Raw genomic sequence first — 16420 nt, forward strand, 5'->3', positions numbered from 1 at the left:
ACTTTTAGGCTGTATTAACTTGGGTTATAAGAATAACAAAAATATTAATAGTTATTTAACAATCCAGATAATATTATAAAATGCACTCTTATTTAAGAACTAGTGAAAAATGGAAGGATATGTGGAATAGAATAATTCATCAGGGTTTGAGACCAGGTATCGTAATGTTGGAGTAAGAGGGAAATATTCCAGTTAGTAAGCAAACAAAAGTTATATAGTCTTCAATTTCCTAAGAAACCATGGAATGAGACAGAAATAAACAAAGGGAAGCTATTATGAACTTATCTAAAAAGTAAATTTACATTCTATTCATAAAGTAATTAAAAGGAGGAAGCATCTCCCCCTATGCCAAATATTTACCATTATCCTTGCTGCTGTTTTCTTCAATAGTCATTTGTTCAGCCAATTCAGACAATGATTCATCAATAGTCTGGCTTCCTCGGAGTGTGAGGGATAGCCTTCTCTTAAATTTTTTCATCCTATCAATTGAATGTGGCTTGAAAAATCCTGAAAGAAAAGAATAAACACAATACTAAAGCTATAAATATTTTACCACTAAAGAAAAATACTGCCTGGGTTCACTGGAAATCTTTAAAATAGGAATATAATGAGGAATTCTCACTTCTGCCAAACATCACCAAATCCAACCCCTTTTTTAAAAAGATTCACCTACTCCGAATAATGCTGTATTTATTTGGCATCATCAGAAGAGCAGGAATTCCATGTAATTAAAGAGTGACACTTTAAGCATCACAAATAAGTTTAGAAGGATTGGAAAGTTTCTTAAAATATATATTTTAAAAACCATTATAGTAAAATATCAACATTATTTTGATGCTTAAGTTCCACAACATAAATATCAATCATTATATTGGAACCAGCCAGTGATATCTTCAGATATAACTGGGAGGCGGGTGAGGTAATGGAGGAAGACAAAGAACAATGTTTGACAATTAAACAGCTCCAACAAGAAATTTTCCTTTTAACACTCTTACACAGCCAGTACATTAGAGTTTGGTTTTGTTTTTACTTGTTAGGCTTTCAAGTGTCTCTTTCATCCTAAGAGAACCAAGCTTTAGAAAGAAGAAACGAAAGCCAAATTAGCGGGTACTGAATGCCTGACACACAGCAGACACTTTCATATCTCTAACTGAGTCTTCCTAATTCTGAAAGGTAGAGTACACTATCCCATTTTCACACATGAGGAAACATGCTCAAAGAAGTTCCCTGACTCATGTCAAACAAATAAATGACAGAACTGAGATTTAAAACCAGAATTACCATTTACTTTTTCCTCCACACTTTAACATCTTTGAAATCAGAATGTATCTCACAATTAATGTGATGTCAAAATGTAACTGACAGTATTTTTTCTTACAGGTACATAAATTGATGGTATAATTCATAGTAGAGTCTTGGATACGATGAAACAAGGTACTTATGCCAAACCCAAATTCTTGACCCACAATTTCCTTTCTAACTTGGTATTTCTATGATGAGCTGGCTTACCAGATCACCATGCACACTATAACCATTATCCCAACCAACCAAGAGTAAGGGCCGTACAATTCCTCTACGTTAAAGTACAGGGGTTTTACCATCCAGCTCCAGATATCTATTTTATATCTGTACATGTTTTGCTTATTTTTTCATTCTAAGGATTTATTCTAAGTAACTGAGTTTACTGAACAGGTAATCTATGCATATTAGTTATAGAATAATTTTTGTTTGCTCAAAAGCTGGGGGGGAGGTATCACAAATAAACTTATAAGTAATAATTTTATATTTTACTACTTTCATATTATATACTTATTATATTTTAAAATAGAAACCAGCTGGGCATAGTAGCTCATGCTTGTAATCCTGGCATATTGGGAGGCCAAGGCAGGAGGATCTCTTGGGGTCAGGAGGTTAAGACCAGCCTGGGAAACAGTGAGAATTTGTCTCTACTGAAAAAACAAAGAAAATTAGCCAGGCATGGTGGCATCTGCCTGTATGCCCAGCTACCCAGGAGACTGGGGTGGGAGGATCACTTTGAGCCCAGGAATTTGAGGCTGCAGTGAGCTACAAATGTGCCACTGCACTCCAGCCTGAGTGATAGAATGAGATGCTCTCTTTTAAATAATGTTTTTTAATAATTTTTTTAAATCCACTAAAATAAAAATACCAAAAAATACTAAATACACATTAAAATAGTAAGAGTTGCAATTGCACTTTAATAAGGACTCTTTTCACCCATACGCTCTAAAATAAGAGACATACTTCGGTGAGATATTGAAAAGTTTCTATTCCTTAGCTCAGTTTAAAGTCAAGTTTATGCTCCTAAATGTTTTCTACTAACATATTCTCCAGTTCACAAATCCTCTTTTCAGCTGTGTCTAATCTGCAGTTAAACCCATCTGTTGTGCTCTTAGTTTTAGTTACTATATTTTTCAGCTCTAGAATTTCCATTTGATTCCTTCCTGCAGATGCCAGTTCTCTAGTGAAATTCTCCACCTCAGCATCTATTTTCATGAAACGAATACAGTATTTTAAAGCCCTTGTTTTTAACTCCAAAGTCTGAACAATCTATCAATCTGTTTCTCGTCAATTTTCTTCTCTTGATCTTTTTGTATGCTTAGTAATTTTTTATTGTATGTAAGACATTGTGAGTTATCATATGCGTATGTATACGGAAAAAATGTAGAGCCTCCAGATGATGTTACCTTCCTCCAAAAAGGATTTAATTTTTATTTTTTTAACAGTCTCTGTAGGAGCAGACTGATGCAATCCAATTAGGACTGAGCTGACTTGAGACTGAGTTTCAGACACTACAAAGATTGGTAGGCCTCTGATTTGTCCTCACTCTATGGTGTGGCTCTTCAACAGATTCCATCTGTAAATCTAGGGCCAGAACAACGACACAACAAACTATTGAAAGCTCCATTCAACTTCCTCAGTCGTTTTTTGCTCATCTCTTATGCCTTGCTCAGCTTTTATCTTCTTACCCCCAATAGCTTAAGAGTTGGAAAATGGATCAAGAGGAAAACCAGCACAGAGTTTGTCTGTCTCCCTTCTCTCCTGAATCTTGACTCTTCAAGTGCTGATTCACTGAGAAGCTTTACAACGCCTTCAAAATGATTTTTTCTCCTAGCATTCCTAGTTTTCAGCAGTTTTAGTCTGTTACAAGTTACTCCATCGTAGGCAGAAATGGCGGTTTTGATGTGGATTAGATGAGATAACATATGCACTTCCCAAGCAAAGGAGAAAGTAAACCATGAAGTTCATTCCAATTAAGAAACCTGTTAATTGCAGGGTTATCCTAAATGCTATTCTTTACTTCTGATAGGCAACCTTTATAGCTCTACCTTGACAGTCAGTAACTCATACCATTTGTTTAAACACACTAGATATTTAAGTTGTACTGAGCTATTGCCACTCTCATCTACCCTTTGTTTCTGTAAGACTTTACACTACTTTACACTAGAGACATCTTCCTTTGTTAGGCTCCCAAATCACCCTGTGCAGTAAAGAAATAACTAGGGAGGCTTGGGGTACTCTAACTCTGCACATTCTGAAAAAAGCACGAGTCTGTGAGAGGCTCCTGGGAGATAACCTCCGAGCCCTTGGAATATCCTGCCTGATAAGAGTGTCTCTACATAACTGAGACCTTGGATCATATCAGATAATCTATATAAACAATATGAATTATGGTTAATGCTTGTTTTTGTATGCCTGGGGCCCTGGCCCACACTATATCAGTTTGATTTCTTAGGTGAGGAAGGACCTGCAGGAGAGGCTGGAGACTAAGTAACTAAAGTCAGTCATATGAGCACCCCATGCCTATCTAATAAATCCACAGTAATTTTCTTACACAACAAGACTCAGGTGAACTTCCCTGGTTGAAGCTCTTTGCATGTTGTCATAGCCCATGCAACTCCACTAGAAGAAGGCAAATGAAAGCTCACATCTGGATCCTCTTGGACTTCAAGCTACATACCTTTCCCCTTTGTTGATTTTCATCTGCATCTTTTAGCCATAACAAATCATAACCGTGAGTTTAACAGCTTTTCTCTAAGTTCTATGAGTCCTTCGAGCAAATCAACAAGCATGATGGGTTGGTCTTGGGGATTCCCAACGCACACTCCAAGAAATCTACGTGCCCCAACAAAAAGTCCTAAGAGATGGTAGCTCATAACTACCAACATTTCGGATTCCAACTTTTTCAAACACAGGCATCTAGTCACTAATTTTTGTATTTTTAGTAGAGATGGAGTTTTGCCATGTTGACCAGGCTGATCTTGAACTCCTGGCCTCAAGTGATCCGCTCACCTCGGCCTCTCAAAGTGCTGGGATTACAGGCATGAGACACTGCGCTTGGCCCTCAGCATGTTATTAATATAATAGTTATTAACTTTTTTTTTGGTGAGGGATAATAAATGTTATTGTCTGAAGCCACTAAGGTTTTTTTTTTTTAATTTTTAAAAAAGTTGTAAAATACACGTAACAAAATTCACTATCTTTACCATTTTTACGTGCAGTTCAGTGGTATTTATTTCATATTGTTCTGCACCTATCACCATTTTCCATCTCCAGAATTCATTTCATCTTGCAAGATGTAAACTCTGTACCCATTAAAGAATAACTTCCCATTCCTGTCCTTCCCCCAGCCCCTGGCAACCAAAGTCCACTGTGTATTTTACAGTTGCAGTATCCAACTATACAGACATCACCACTTCAGAATCTTGCCACACCATTTTTGAATGACCATTTTGCTATTTTGCTGACCACGGGACCTGCCTATTGTTCTGGATGGCAAATAAGGACAAAAATAACAAAGTATTATAGAAATGTTATTACAGAATTAATTCACATAACACAGTAACATTCTGTAACACAGACTAACTATAAATGGATTCAGTATCTATTACAGCACAGAACTGAGCTATCCAAAACTGTAGCCAACAGCAGGCTAATAAGCACTTGAAAAGTATGTAGTCCAAACTGAGTTGTGCTGCAACTGTAAAATACACAATGGACTTTGGTTGCCAGGGGCTTGGGGAAGGACAGGAATGGGAAGTTATTCTTTAATGGGTACAGAGTTTACATCTTGCAAGATGAAATGAATTCTGGGGATGGAAAATGGTGATAGATGCAGAACAATATGAAATAAATACCACTAAACTGCACTTAAAAATGGTAAAGATAGTGAATTTTGCTACATGTATTTTACAACTTTTTTAAAAATTTAAAAAAAAAAAAGCCTTAGTGGCTTCAGACAATAACATTTATTATCCCTCACCAAAAAAAAAGTTAATAACTATTATATTAATAACATGTTGAGGGCCAAGCGCAGTGTCTCATGCCTGTAATCCCAGCACTTTGAGAGGCTGAGGTGAGCGGATCACTTGAGGCCAGGAGTTCAAGATCAGCCTGGTCAACATGGCAAAACTCCATCTCTACTAAAAATATAAAAATTAGCCAGGCATGGTGGTGCACGCCTGTAATCCTAGCTACTTGGGCTTAGGCATGAGAATCACTTGATCCCAGGGGGCAGAGGTTGCAGTAAGCTAGGATCGTGTCACTGCACTCCAGCCTGGGTGACAGAGTGAGACTCTGTCTCAATCAATCAATAAAATAAAATAATGTTGAAAAATATTTTAGATGTTTGATTAAGTAAAAAAATCACCAAAATTAACTCTGCCTTTTAAAAAGTTTTCAAAAAATATGCCTACAAAAATCTTAAAAATTACATATGGGGTGCACATTACATTTCTACTGGACAATGCTGACATAGAACATTTTATATGCTCTATGTCAGCATGGTTTTAAGAGAGTCTAAGAGAAAAAAATAGAATCACATAAACCTTAACCTTTTCTTCATATAGTGCATTTGAACAATACATCAGGGGACATTCTATGTGCTTCTAACTCAGAATAATATGCATGGCACTTATTTCATCATCAAAAAGTGAAGAAAATCCTGGTCTATAAAGTAATTTTAACTATACTTATTTTATATTCTGTCAGGAGTAAGAAAGATATTTCTAATTCATAAAAGCAAGAGAAAAATACTTATAAAGCTAAACCTTACTATAAAATTTTCAAATAAAATCACATCTTCAAATTGTTCCTATTTTTAATCTGTGGTATAATTGTAAAATTTTAATTAAGTTACAGTGATTTGTAAACACAGATAATAAAGAATTTCATTACCACAGCCTAGATCATTATTAAAGAAAAAATATTCCCAAATGAAATAGGTTCCCTGACATTTCTAATTATCTTTAAGTAGAACTGTGCATACCAACTTTTTTCGTTAGCTGAGAATAAAGGCACATATGCTAAACTAAAAACACCTTTTGTGACATAAAAACTACTTACATTGGCTTTAAGGTTAATCTTTAATATTTACTATAATAGGGCAGTGCTAAATTACTGATTATCTAAAATTGGAACACTCAAGAGTTTGGTTAAAATATTTTATCAGTTTAATAAAAATTTTTGAGATTATTAAGATCTTTACACTATCATTTCTTTTTTTAACTTTTAAACTCAGGAGTACATGAACATGTTTGTTATATAGGTAAACTGCATATATGGGAGTTTGGTGTGCAGATTATTCTGTCACCAAAGTAGTAAGTATAGTACCCAATAGGTAGTTTTTTTATCCTCTCCCTCCTCCAATCTTCACCCTCAAGTAGGCCCCGGTGTCTGTTGAACCCCTCTTTGTGTCCATGTGTTCTCATTGCTTAGCTCCCACTTATGAGTGAGAACATGTGGTATTTGGTTTTCTGTTCCTACATTAGTTTGCTTAGAATAAATGGATGAATCTGGAGGCCATCATCCTACACTATTGTTTCTATGAATATTAAGATAAACAGTGTGACTTAATGGTAAATGACTAAATATTCACATTTCAGTGTAAATGTCATTCTTCAGAGGGCCCTTTTCTGACTCTCTCTATTCCTCTATCCTTGGTTTTTACTCATAGCACCTATCATGTATATACATACACACACACACACACATATTGCGTATGTATGTACACACACACACGTCTCATATATGTATGTGTGTGTACTGCAAAACTAATGTTTTTCTAGATGTCAAAAACACTTCTAGCTTTTTGTAATACTTACATCAAATTTAAAATGGTAAAAGGGCAGTAAAGGGTTACAGAATGACAGCATATAAACTCTCCATTTAAAGACAGTTGAAAATGTTCAAAAATCAGTTCTCAACAATAAGTACATAAAAGGAACTTGCAAATACAATGAATTATCTTACTTCACCTTGGGCTAAACTTGTTCTTGGATTATCTGCTATACAATTAAGGAAAGTTTTTACGTTTCTTTTATCCTGAAAAGGTAAGAATTCTATTTACTTAAGGAATATAGATAATGATTCTAGAATGCCAACTCAGTTTGGGCCTTAGGAATAGAAAAATATGCATACCATACACTGTTTTTAAAGAAGATAACAGCTATAAATACTCCCAAACTAAATGTTCTAGTATGAGTCTTTACTCGTAAAAATGGTGTTATAGTGTGGTTTTCTCAGCACTTGCAGTAAGAAACTCTTTGCATACAATTTCACCTTATATTCAAGCTACTCTAATATAAAAGGACTTATTAGAGTGGCAATCCACTGTTTATGTTTTTGAAATATTCTTAAAACAATTTTTTGTTAATAATTGCAAAATATTAAAGAAAAGGCTAAATATTGTTTTTAAATGACTAAATGATTTTCCTTTAGGTAAATAAGCAAAATGCACATGTAGAACAAATCAAGTATTGTGAAGAATAAAATCTAGGATTTATTGGGAAACTAAGATTTTTCCATGTAATGTTGCTTTTCTTAGTCTTTCTGAAATATCAAACAGAGATAAAGACAGATTTATTTCTTCATAACATTTTCAGCAATGATGACTATAAATAAAAACTACTGTAAAAAAAGTGAACTCATTAGGTGGCATGTAAGCAAATATTCTGTTATTTTCCCCACAATAATTAAGCCATGACAAATACCAAACACACTCTAGGACATGTAAGCTAATCATACAGAATGAAGAATAACCAGTGTTTAAAACTTAAACTTTTTTCACTAGAGACAATGTTGTTATTTGCATAAAACACAAAGTAAAATACAAAAATTAGCCAGGTGTGGTGGTGTGCACCTGTAATCCCAGCTACTTGGGAGGCTGAGGCAGAAGAATCGCTTGAACCTGGGAGGTGGAGGTTGCAATGAGCTAAGATCATGCCACTGCACTCCAGCCCAGGTGACAGAGCGAGATACCATGTCAAAAAAACAAACAAAAAAACAAAACCATGAAGTGATTGTACAAAACACTGACAGAGCACTGAATTAAAATTTCAATCATGCTATAGGTTTTTTACAGAAACACTTAAAATTTTTAATCCTTGGCCAAGTGTGGTGGCTCATGACTGTAATCTCAGCAATTTGGGAGGCCAAGGCAGGCAGATCACCTGAGGTCGGGAGTTCAAGACCAGCCTGACCAACATGGAGAAACCCCGTCTCTACTAAAAATACAAAATTAGCTGGGTGTGGCGGTGCACGTCTGTAATCCCAGCTACTCGGGAGGCTGCGGCAGGAGAATCGCTTGAACCCAGGAGGCAGAGACTGCAGTGAGCCAAGATCGTGCCATTGCACTCCAGCCTGGGCCAACGAGAGAAACTCTGTCTAAAAAAAAAAATTAATCCTTGATGTGTTCAAATCTGAGGCTGATTCTTTTCTTTTGATAGTATGAATAGTGAAACACACAAACTAGAAGAAAAGAAATGTACCAAAGATTTTCCTCCATTCAAAAATACCATAAGAAAGACAATATTAGTTTATTATGACACTTGAGGTGTAAAATGTCAGAGAAGAATGCTCTAGAGCTTGATTCTTGTACCAAAAACAACCAGTAAACTGGAAAAACAACAAGAATCAACTATCTTCCAAGTATGGAACCTAATTAGACACTAAAAACAACCAGGAAAGTGCTTCATGCAGAGGCTGCTGATCTTGATAGGAGACTCACATGGGCAAACCAGTAGCTACCATTCCCCATTTCTCAGCTTTGCCATAACAGTAAGGAATAGCAGCCCCCATCTCTGGAGCGACTTATTAGTGCCATAGCAGGCAGTGGGAGAACTTTGTCCTCCAAAAATTCAAGTTTGAATATTTTGGTCAGTTTGGCAGATCACTGAGAGACAGGCACAGAGGCAGATGCTTGCCTTTATTTAGGCCCTCTGGGGCTACTGGGCAGGGGAGGTGCACCTGCATCTACTGGAAGATCTAATAAGACAGCACCTTCTTTAAACCAGATATTGTTACATTATTGTCAGGTCACTGACTTACTACAGAGATAATGTAATAGAAACTTCAGTAACTATACACATAAGAAATACACAGTTTGCAAAAATGGTTTTGGAAAGTCACAAAGGGATGACAACAGCCTTCAACTAGCCAAGAAAGGCCTGATGAGTGGGAGAATCTGATAACCACAGTTATCACATTGTAGTACAGTGGCCAGGTCTCAACAAATAACCACAAAGCACACAAACAGGAAAGCATGGCCCATTAAGAAAAAAAGCATTTGACAGAAACCTGAAGCAGCACAGAATTTGGAATTGCTAGTCAAAAGTGTTAAATCAACTGTCCTAAATATGCTCAAAGACCTGAAGGAAATCAGGAAAACAATGTATGAGCAAAACAAGAATATCAATAAAGAGACTGAAATTATAAAATGGAATCAAACAAAAATTCCAAAGTTAAAAATTACAATAACTACAATTAAAAAATTCACTACAGTGGTTCAACAGATTTGAACAGGCAGAAAAAATGATTAGCAAATTTGAAGACAAGGCAATTAAAATTATCCAGTCTTAGGGATACAAAGAAAAAAGAATGAAGAAAAATGAATAGAGCCTGATGAACCTACCAGACAGGGACACTATCAAGTGTACCCACCTACACAGCACAGGAGCCCCCAAAGATAAAAGAAAGGGGGAAATATTTGAAGAAATAATGGTTAAAAGCTTCTCAAACCTGATGAAAGACATGAATACATACATCCAAAAATTTCAAATAAATCCAAGAATAAATTCAAAGGAGATACAAAATTCAGACACATTATATTCAAAGTGGAGAAACCCAAAGACAAATAAAGTATCTTGAAAGCAGCAAGAGAAAAGCAACTAGACATGTACATGGGCTCCTCAGTAAGATTAACAGCTGATGTGTCATCATAAACTGTGATGACCAGGCAGCAATAGGAATGGCATATTTTAAATCCAGAGAGAAAACAAAAAGTCAACCAAGAATTTTATATTCAGCAAAACTATCATTTAAGAATGAAGGAGAAATTTCCAGATAAAAGCCAAGGAAGTATGTTACCAGTAGACCTACTGTTAAAGGGAAACCCTCAGGCTGTAATGAAAGGACGTAAGACATAACACTGGTAAAGGTAATTACACAGGTAATTATAAAAGAGAGTATTAATGCACTTTTGGTTTTTAACTCTTTTTGCTTTTCTTGTTTTTTTAATTATTTTATTGTTGTTTTTGAAGTTCTGGGGTACATGTGCAAGATGAGCAGGCTTGTTACATAGGTAAACATGTGCCATGGTGGTTTGCTGCACTTAACCCATCACCTAGGTATTAAGGCCAACATGCATTAGCTCTTTTCCCTAACGCTCTCCCTACCCCCGCCCTCCTCCAACAGGCCCCAGGAAGTGTTGTTCCCCTCCCTGTGTCCATATGTTCTCACTGTTCAGCTCCCACTTATAAGTCAGAACATGAGGTGTTTGGTTTTCTGTTTCTGCGTTAGTTTGCTGAGCATAATGGTTTCCAGCCTTATCCATGTCCCTGCAAAGGACATGATCTCATTCCTTTTTGTGGCTGAATAGTATTCCACGGTGTCCATGTACCACATCTTCTTTAGCCAGTCTATCAATGATGGGCATTTGGGTTGATTCCATGTCTTTGCTATTGTGAACAGTGCTGCAATGAACATACACATGCATGTATCTTTGTAACAGAATGATTTATATTCCTTTGGGTATATACCCAGTAATGGAATTGCTGGTCAAATGGTATTTCTGGTTCTAAATCTTTGAGGAATCGCCACACTGTCTTCCACAATGGTTGAACTAATTTACATTCCCACCAACAGTGTAAAAGCATCCCTATTTCTCCGCAACCTTGCCAGTATCTGTTGTTTCTTGACATTTTAGTAATCGCCATTCGACTGGCGTGAGATGTTATCTCATTGTGATTTTGATTTGCATTTCTCTTAAAAGGCAAAAAAAATTATAAATCTGCTGATGGGCACATAAAATATAAAAAGATAATCTGTGACAATAACAATATAAAAGGGAAGAGATAGAGATACACAGGAGCAGACTATATACTACTAAGTTGGTATTATTCAAGTGAGGTTACTATCATTTTAAGATGTTAACTATATTCCTCAAGGTAACCACTAAAAAACTAACACAAAATATTACAGAAAAGGAAAAAAAACAAAGGAATTGGAATGGTACACTATTTTAAAAATTAGCTAAGTGCAATAAAAGGGCAAAAATAAAAAAATTAAGGAGTTAGAAACAAGTAAGACATACAGAAAACAATAGCTAACTAGAAAAATCAGTTCTTCCTTATCAGTATTTTAAATGTAAATGAATTAAACTCTTCAATTAAAAGGCAGAGACTGTCAGACTGGATTTTTTTAAAACCCAATCCACCTAACTACTGTCTAAAAGAGACCGGGTGCAGTGGCTCATACCTGTAATCCCAGCACTTTGGGAAGAGGGTGGATCGCGTCAGGTCAGGAGTTCAAGACCAGCCTGGCCAACATGGTGAAATCCCATTTCTACTAAAAACACAAAAACTGGCCAGGTGCAGCGGCTCACGCCTGTAATCCCAGCACTTTGGAAGGCGGAGGCAGGCAGATCACAAGGTCAGGAGATCAACACCAGCCTGGCCAACATGGTGAAACCCCATCTCTACTAAAAATACAAACAAATAGCCGGGCGTGGTGGCACATGCCTGTAGTCCCAGCTACTCGGGAGGCCGAGGCAGGAGAATCGCTTGAACCTGGGAGGTGGAGGTTGCAGTAAGCTGAGATCACGCCACTGCACTCCAGCCTAGGTGACAGAGTGAGATTCTATCTCAAAAAATAAATAAATAAATAAAATTAGCCAGGCATAGTGGCGTGCACCTATAATCTCAGCTATTCAGGAGGCTGAGGCAGGAAAACTGCTTGAATCCGAGAAGCGCAGCTTGCAGTGAGCCAAGATTGCGTCACTGCACTCCAGCCTGGGCAACAAGAGCGAAACTCCATTAAAAAAGGCCGGGCACGGTGGCTCACGCCTGTAATCCTAGCACTTTTGGAGGGCAACACAGGTGGATCGTGAGATCAAGAGATCAAGACCATCCTGGCCAACATGGTGAAACCCCATCTCCACTAAAAATACAAAAATTAGCTGGGCATGGTGGCAGGTGCCTGTAGTTCCAGCTACTCAGGAGGCTGAAGCAGAAGAATGGCTTGAACCCAAGAGGCAGAGGTTGCAGTGAGTTGAGATCACACCACTGCACTCCAGCCTGGTGAGGGAGGGAGACTCTGTCTCAAAAAAAAAAAAAAGAGAGAGAAGCACTTTGGATACAAAGACACTAAGAAACTGAAAGTGAAAGGATAGGAAAAAATATTCCATGCAAATAGTAACCAAAAAAGAGCAAGTGTAGCTATGTTTTTGTCAGACAAAACAGAGTATGATAACAAGAGACAAAGAAGGCCATCATATATTATAAGGGGTTCGACACATTAAGCTACATCAATTATAAACATTTACACACCTAAAAACAGAGACTAAAAATATATTAAGCAAAAACAGAATTGAAAGGAGAAACAGACAACTCTACAATAATAGATGGAGACTTCAATATCCTATTTTAAGTACTGGATAGAAGAACCAGAGAGATTTATAAAGAAATACAGGACGTGGCTGGGTGCGGTGGCTCATGCCTGTAATCCCAACACTTTAGGAGGCAGAGGCGGGCAGATCACCTGAGGTCAGGAGTTTCAAACCAGCCTGGCCAACATGGTGAAACCTCGTCTTTACTAAAAATACAAAAGCAGCTAGCCAGGTGTGGTGGTGCATGCTGGTAATCCCAGTTACTCAGGAAGCTGAGACAGGAGAATTGCTTGAAGTTGGGAGGCAGAGTTGAAGTGAGCCAGGATCACACTTCAGCCTGGACGACAGAGACTCTGTCTCACAGAAAGCGGAAGGGAGGGGAGGGGAGGGGAGGGGATGAGAGGGGAGGGGAGGGGAGGGGGAGGAAAGAAATATAGGACTTGAACAGCACTATATATCTATTGTATTAGACCTATCAGATATACATAGTACACTCCACCTAACAAGCAGAATACACACTCTTCAAGCACACACGGAACATTCTCCAGGACAGACCATAAGGCAGGCCATAAAACAGGTCTTAATAAACTTTAAAAAACTAAAATCATAAAAAGCTCTTTTCCAATCAAAATGGAATGAAACTAAAAATCAGGAACAGAAGGAAAACCGGAAAATTCATGCACATGTGGAAATTAAGCAACATATTCTCAAGCAACTGATCAAAGAAGAAACCACAAGAGATATAAAAAAGACCCTCATGCAAATGAAAACAAAAACACAACATACATAAGCATATGGGATGTAGCTAAATAAGTGTAAAGAGGATGTTTACAGCTATAAAAGCTTACATTAAAAGAGCTCAATAACCTAATGGTACACTTTATAGAATTAGAAAAAGAACATCAAACAAAACTCAAAGCTAGCAGAAAGAAGAAAATAATAAAGTCCAAACTGGAGATAAACAAAATAGAGAATAGAAAAAGAATAGAGAAAAAAACAAAACAGAAAGTTGGTTCTTTAAAAGATCAACAAAATAGTCCGGGTGCAGGGAGGCCAAGGTGGGTGGACCACCTGAGGTCAGGAGTTTGAGACCAGCCTAGCCAACATGGTGAAACCTCATCTCTACTAAAATACAAAAATTAGCTGGACATGGTGGCAAGTACCTGTAATCTCAGCTACTCGGGAGGCTGAGGCAGGAGAACTGCTTCAGACTGGGAGATGGAGGTTGCAGTGAGCCGAGGTCGTGCCACCGCACTGCAGCCTGGGCAACACAGTGAGACTCTCTCTCAAAAAAAGAAAAAAAATCAACAAAATAAATTTTTAGCTAGACTGACTAACAAAAAGAGATTACACTCAAATGACTAAAATCAGAAAGTGGAAACATTACTACCAATTATAAAGAAATAGAACGGATTATAAAAGAACGCTATGAACAATTATATGCCAACAAATTGGATAGCTTAATGAAACAGACAAACTCTTATAAACACACAAACCAGCAAAACTGACTTAAGAAGAAACAGACAACCAAAATATACCTAAGAAGTGAGGTGACAATCAGTATAAAACACTTCCAACCAAAAAAGCCCAGGACCAGACGACTTTACTGGTAAAGTCCACCAAACATTTAAAGATGAATTAACAACCTATTCCTAAACAACTGAAGAGGGGATAACACTTCTTGACTTCTATAAGGTCAACATTACCCTGACACCAAAGCCAAACAAAGACATCGTAAGAAAAGAAAATTTTACAAGTCAGTATCCTTTATAAACATAGATGCAAAAATCCTTAAGAAAATACTAACAAATTGAATTCGGCAGCTTATTAAAAAGATTATACCAAATGGGTATATAATGAACTAGGATTTGTCTCAAGAATGCAACGGTGGTTCAACATAAGAAAATCAATTAATGTAGACAGGCGCAGTGGCTCACACCCATAATCCCAGAACTTTGGGAGGCTAAGGCAGGTAGATCACCTGAGGTCAGGCGTTGGAGACCAGCCTGGACAACATGGTGAAACCCCGTCTCTACTAAAAATACAAAATTAGCCGGGCATGGCGGCGCATGTCTGTAATCCCAGCTACTTAGGAGGTTGAGGCGGGAGAATCACTTAAACCCAGGAGGGGGAGGTTGCAATGAGCCGAGATTGGGCCATTGCACTCCAGCCTGGGCAACAAGAGCAAAACTCTGTCTCAAAAAAAAAAAAAGAAAATCAACTAATGTAATACATCACATTAGCAAAATGAAGATAAAACCACATGAACTTCTCAACTGATTTAGCAAAAAAAAAAAAAGGAAAAAAAGATTTTACAAAATTCAACACCCTTTCATGATAAAATCACTCAATAAACAGAACAGAAAGGAATTTCCTCAACATGAAAAGGCCATATATAAAAACTCACAGTTAATATCCTATTCAATGGTGAAAGACTGAAAGCTTTTCTCTTAAGACAAAAAACAAGACAAAGATGCCTGCTTTCACCACTTCTATTCAATACAGTACTGGAAGTTCTAGTCAGAACAATTAGGCAAGAAAAAGAAATATAAGGCAGCCAAATAGGAAATGAAAAAGTAAAACTATCCCTATTTAGAGATGACATGATCTTATATGAAGAAAACCTTAAAGAATCCACAAATAAAACCCTGTTAGAGCTAATAAACTAATTTCCTTAAGATGTAGAAAGAAAACTGCCATGATGAAATCAGTTGTATTTCTATAGGTTAGCAATGAACTATATGAAAGGGAAATTTTAAAAAGAATCCATTTAGAATAGCATCAAAGACAGTAAAATACTTAGGAATAAATTTAACCAATGCAGTGATAGACTTATATGCTGAAAATTACAAAATATTGTTGAATAAAATTAAAGAAACCTAAATAAATGAAAGTATATCCCATACTCATGGATTGGAAGACTTAATATTAGTAAGATGTCAACATTATCCAAATGATCTACAGGTTTAATGCAATCTCCATCAAAATTCCAATGGTGCTCTTTTGCAGAAAAAGAACATGGTCTAAAATTTGTTCCGGTTTACAGTGAGCTATGATTATGCCACTGCACTACAGACTGGGTGATAGTGGGATCCTGTCTCAAATTTAAAAAAAAAAAAAAGCAAGACAACAACGATATCTTAAAATTTATATGGAATTCCAAGGAACCTTGGATAGTTTTGCACTAGAAGAACAAAGGTGGAGGTCTTATGTATCCTCATTTCAAGACTTAACAAAAAGATAAAAAGCTACAATAATCAAAACATTATGGTATTGACATAAGAATAGATATATATAGACAAATAGAATAGAGTTGAGAACCCAAACACAGACTCTCACACCTGATTTTTGACAAAGGTGCCAGGACCATTCAATAGGGAAGGGGCAGTTTATTCAGCAAATGGTGCTGGGAAAACTGGATGTTTTCATGCAAAAGAGTGAAACTGGACCATTACCTTACACCATATACAAGAGTTAACTCAAAATGAATCAAAGGCCTAAATATAAGAGTTAATACTG

General features: G+C 36.8%; 1 protein-coding gene across 1 annotated transcript in view; it reads right to left on the reverse strand.

The window, feature by feature from the left end:
• CDK17 (cyclin dependent kinase 17) overlaps window positions 1-16420 on the reverse strand; it is a 115907-nt gene that overhangs the window by 49632 nt on the left and 49855 nt on the right. Inside the window, exon 2 of the mRNA XM_054442307.2 lies at window positions 361-507. Within this exon, the coding sequence (XP_054298282.1) occupies window positions 361-478 (118 nt within the window). The 5' untranslated portion in view covers window positions 479-507. The remainder of the gene's footprint in view (window positions 1-360; window positions 508-16420) is intronic.

Source organism: Pongo pygmaeus, chromosome 10 (genome assembly GCF_028885625.2).
Source record: "Pongo pygmaeus isolate AG05252 chromosome 10, NHGRI_mPonPyg2-v2.0_pri, whole genome shotgun sequence".
Lineage (NCBI taxonomy): Eukaryota > Metazoa > Chordata > Mammalia > Primates > Hominidae > Pongo > Pongo pygmaeus.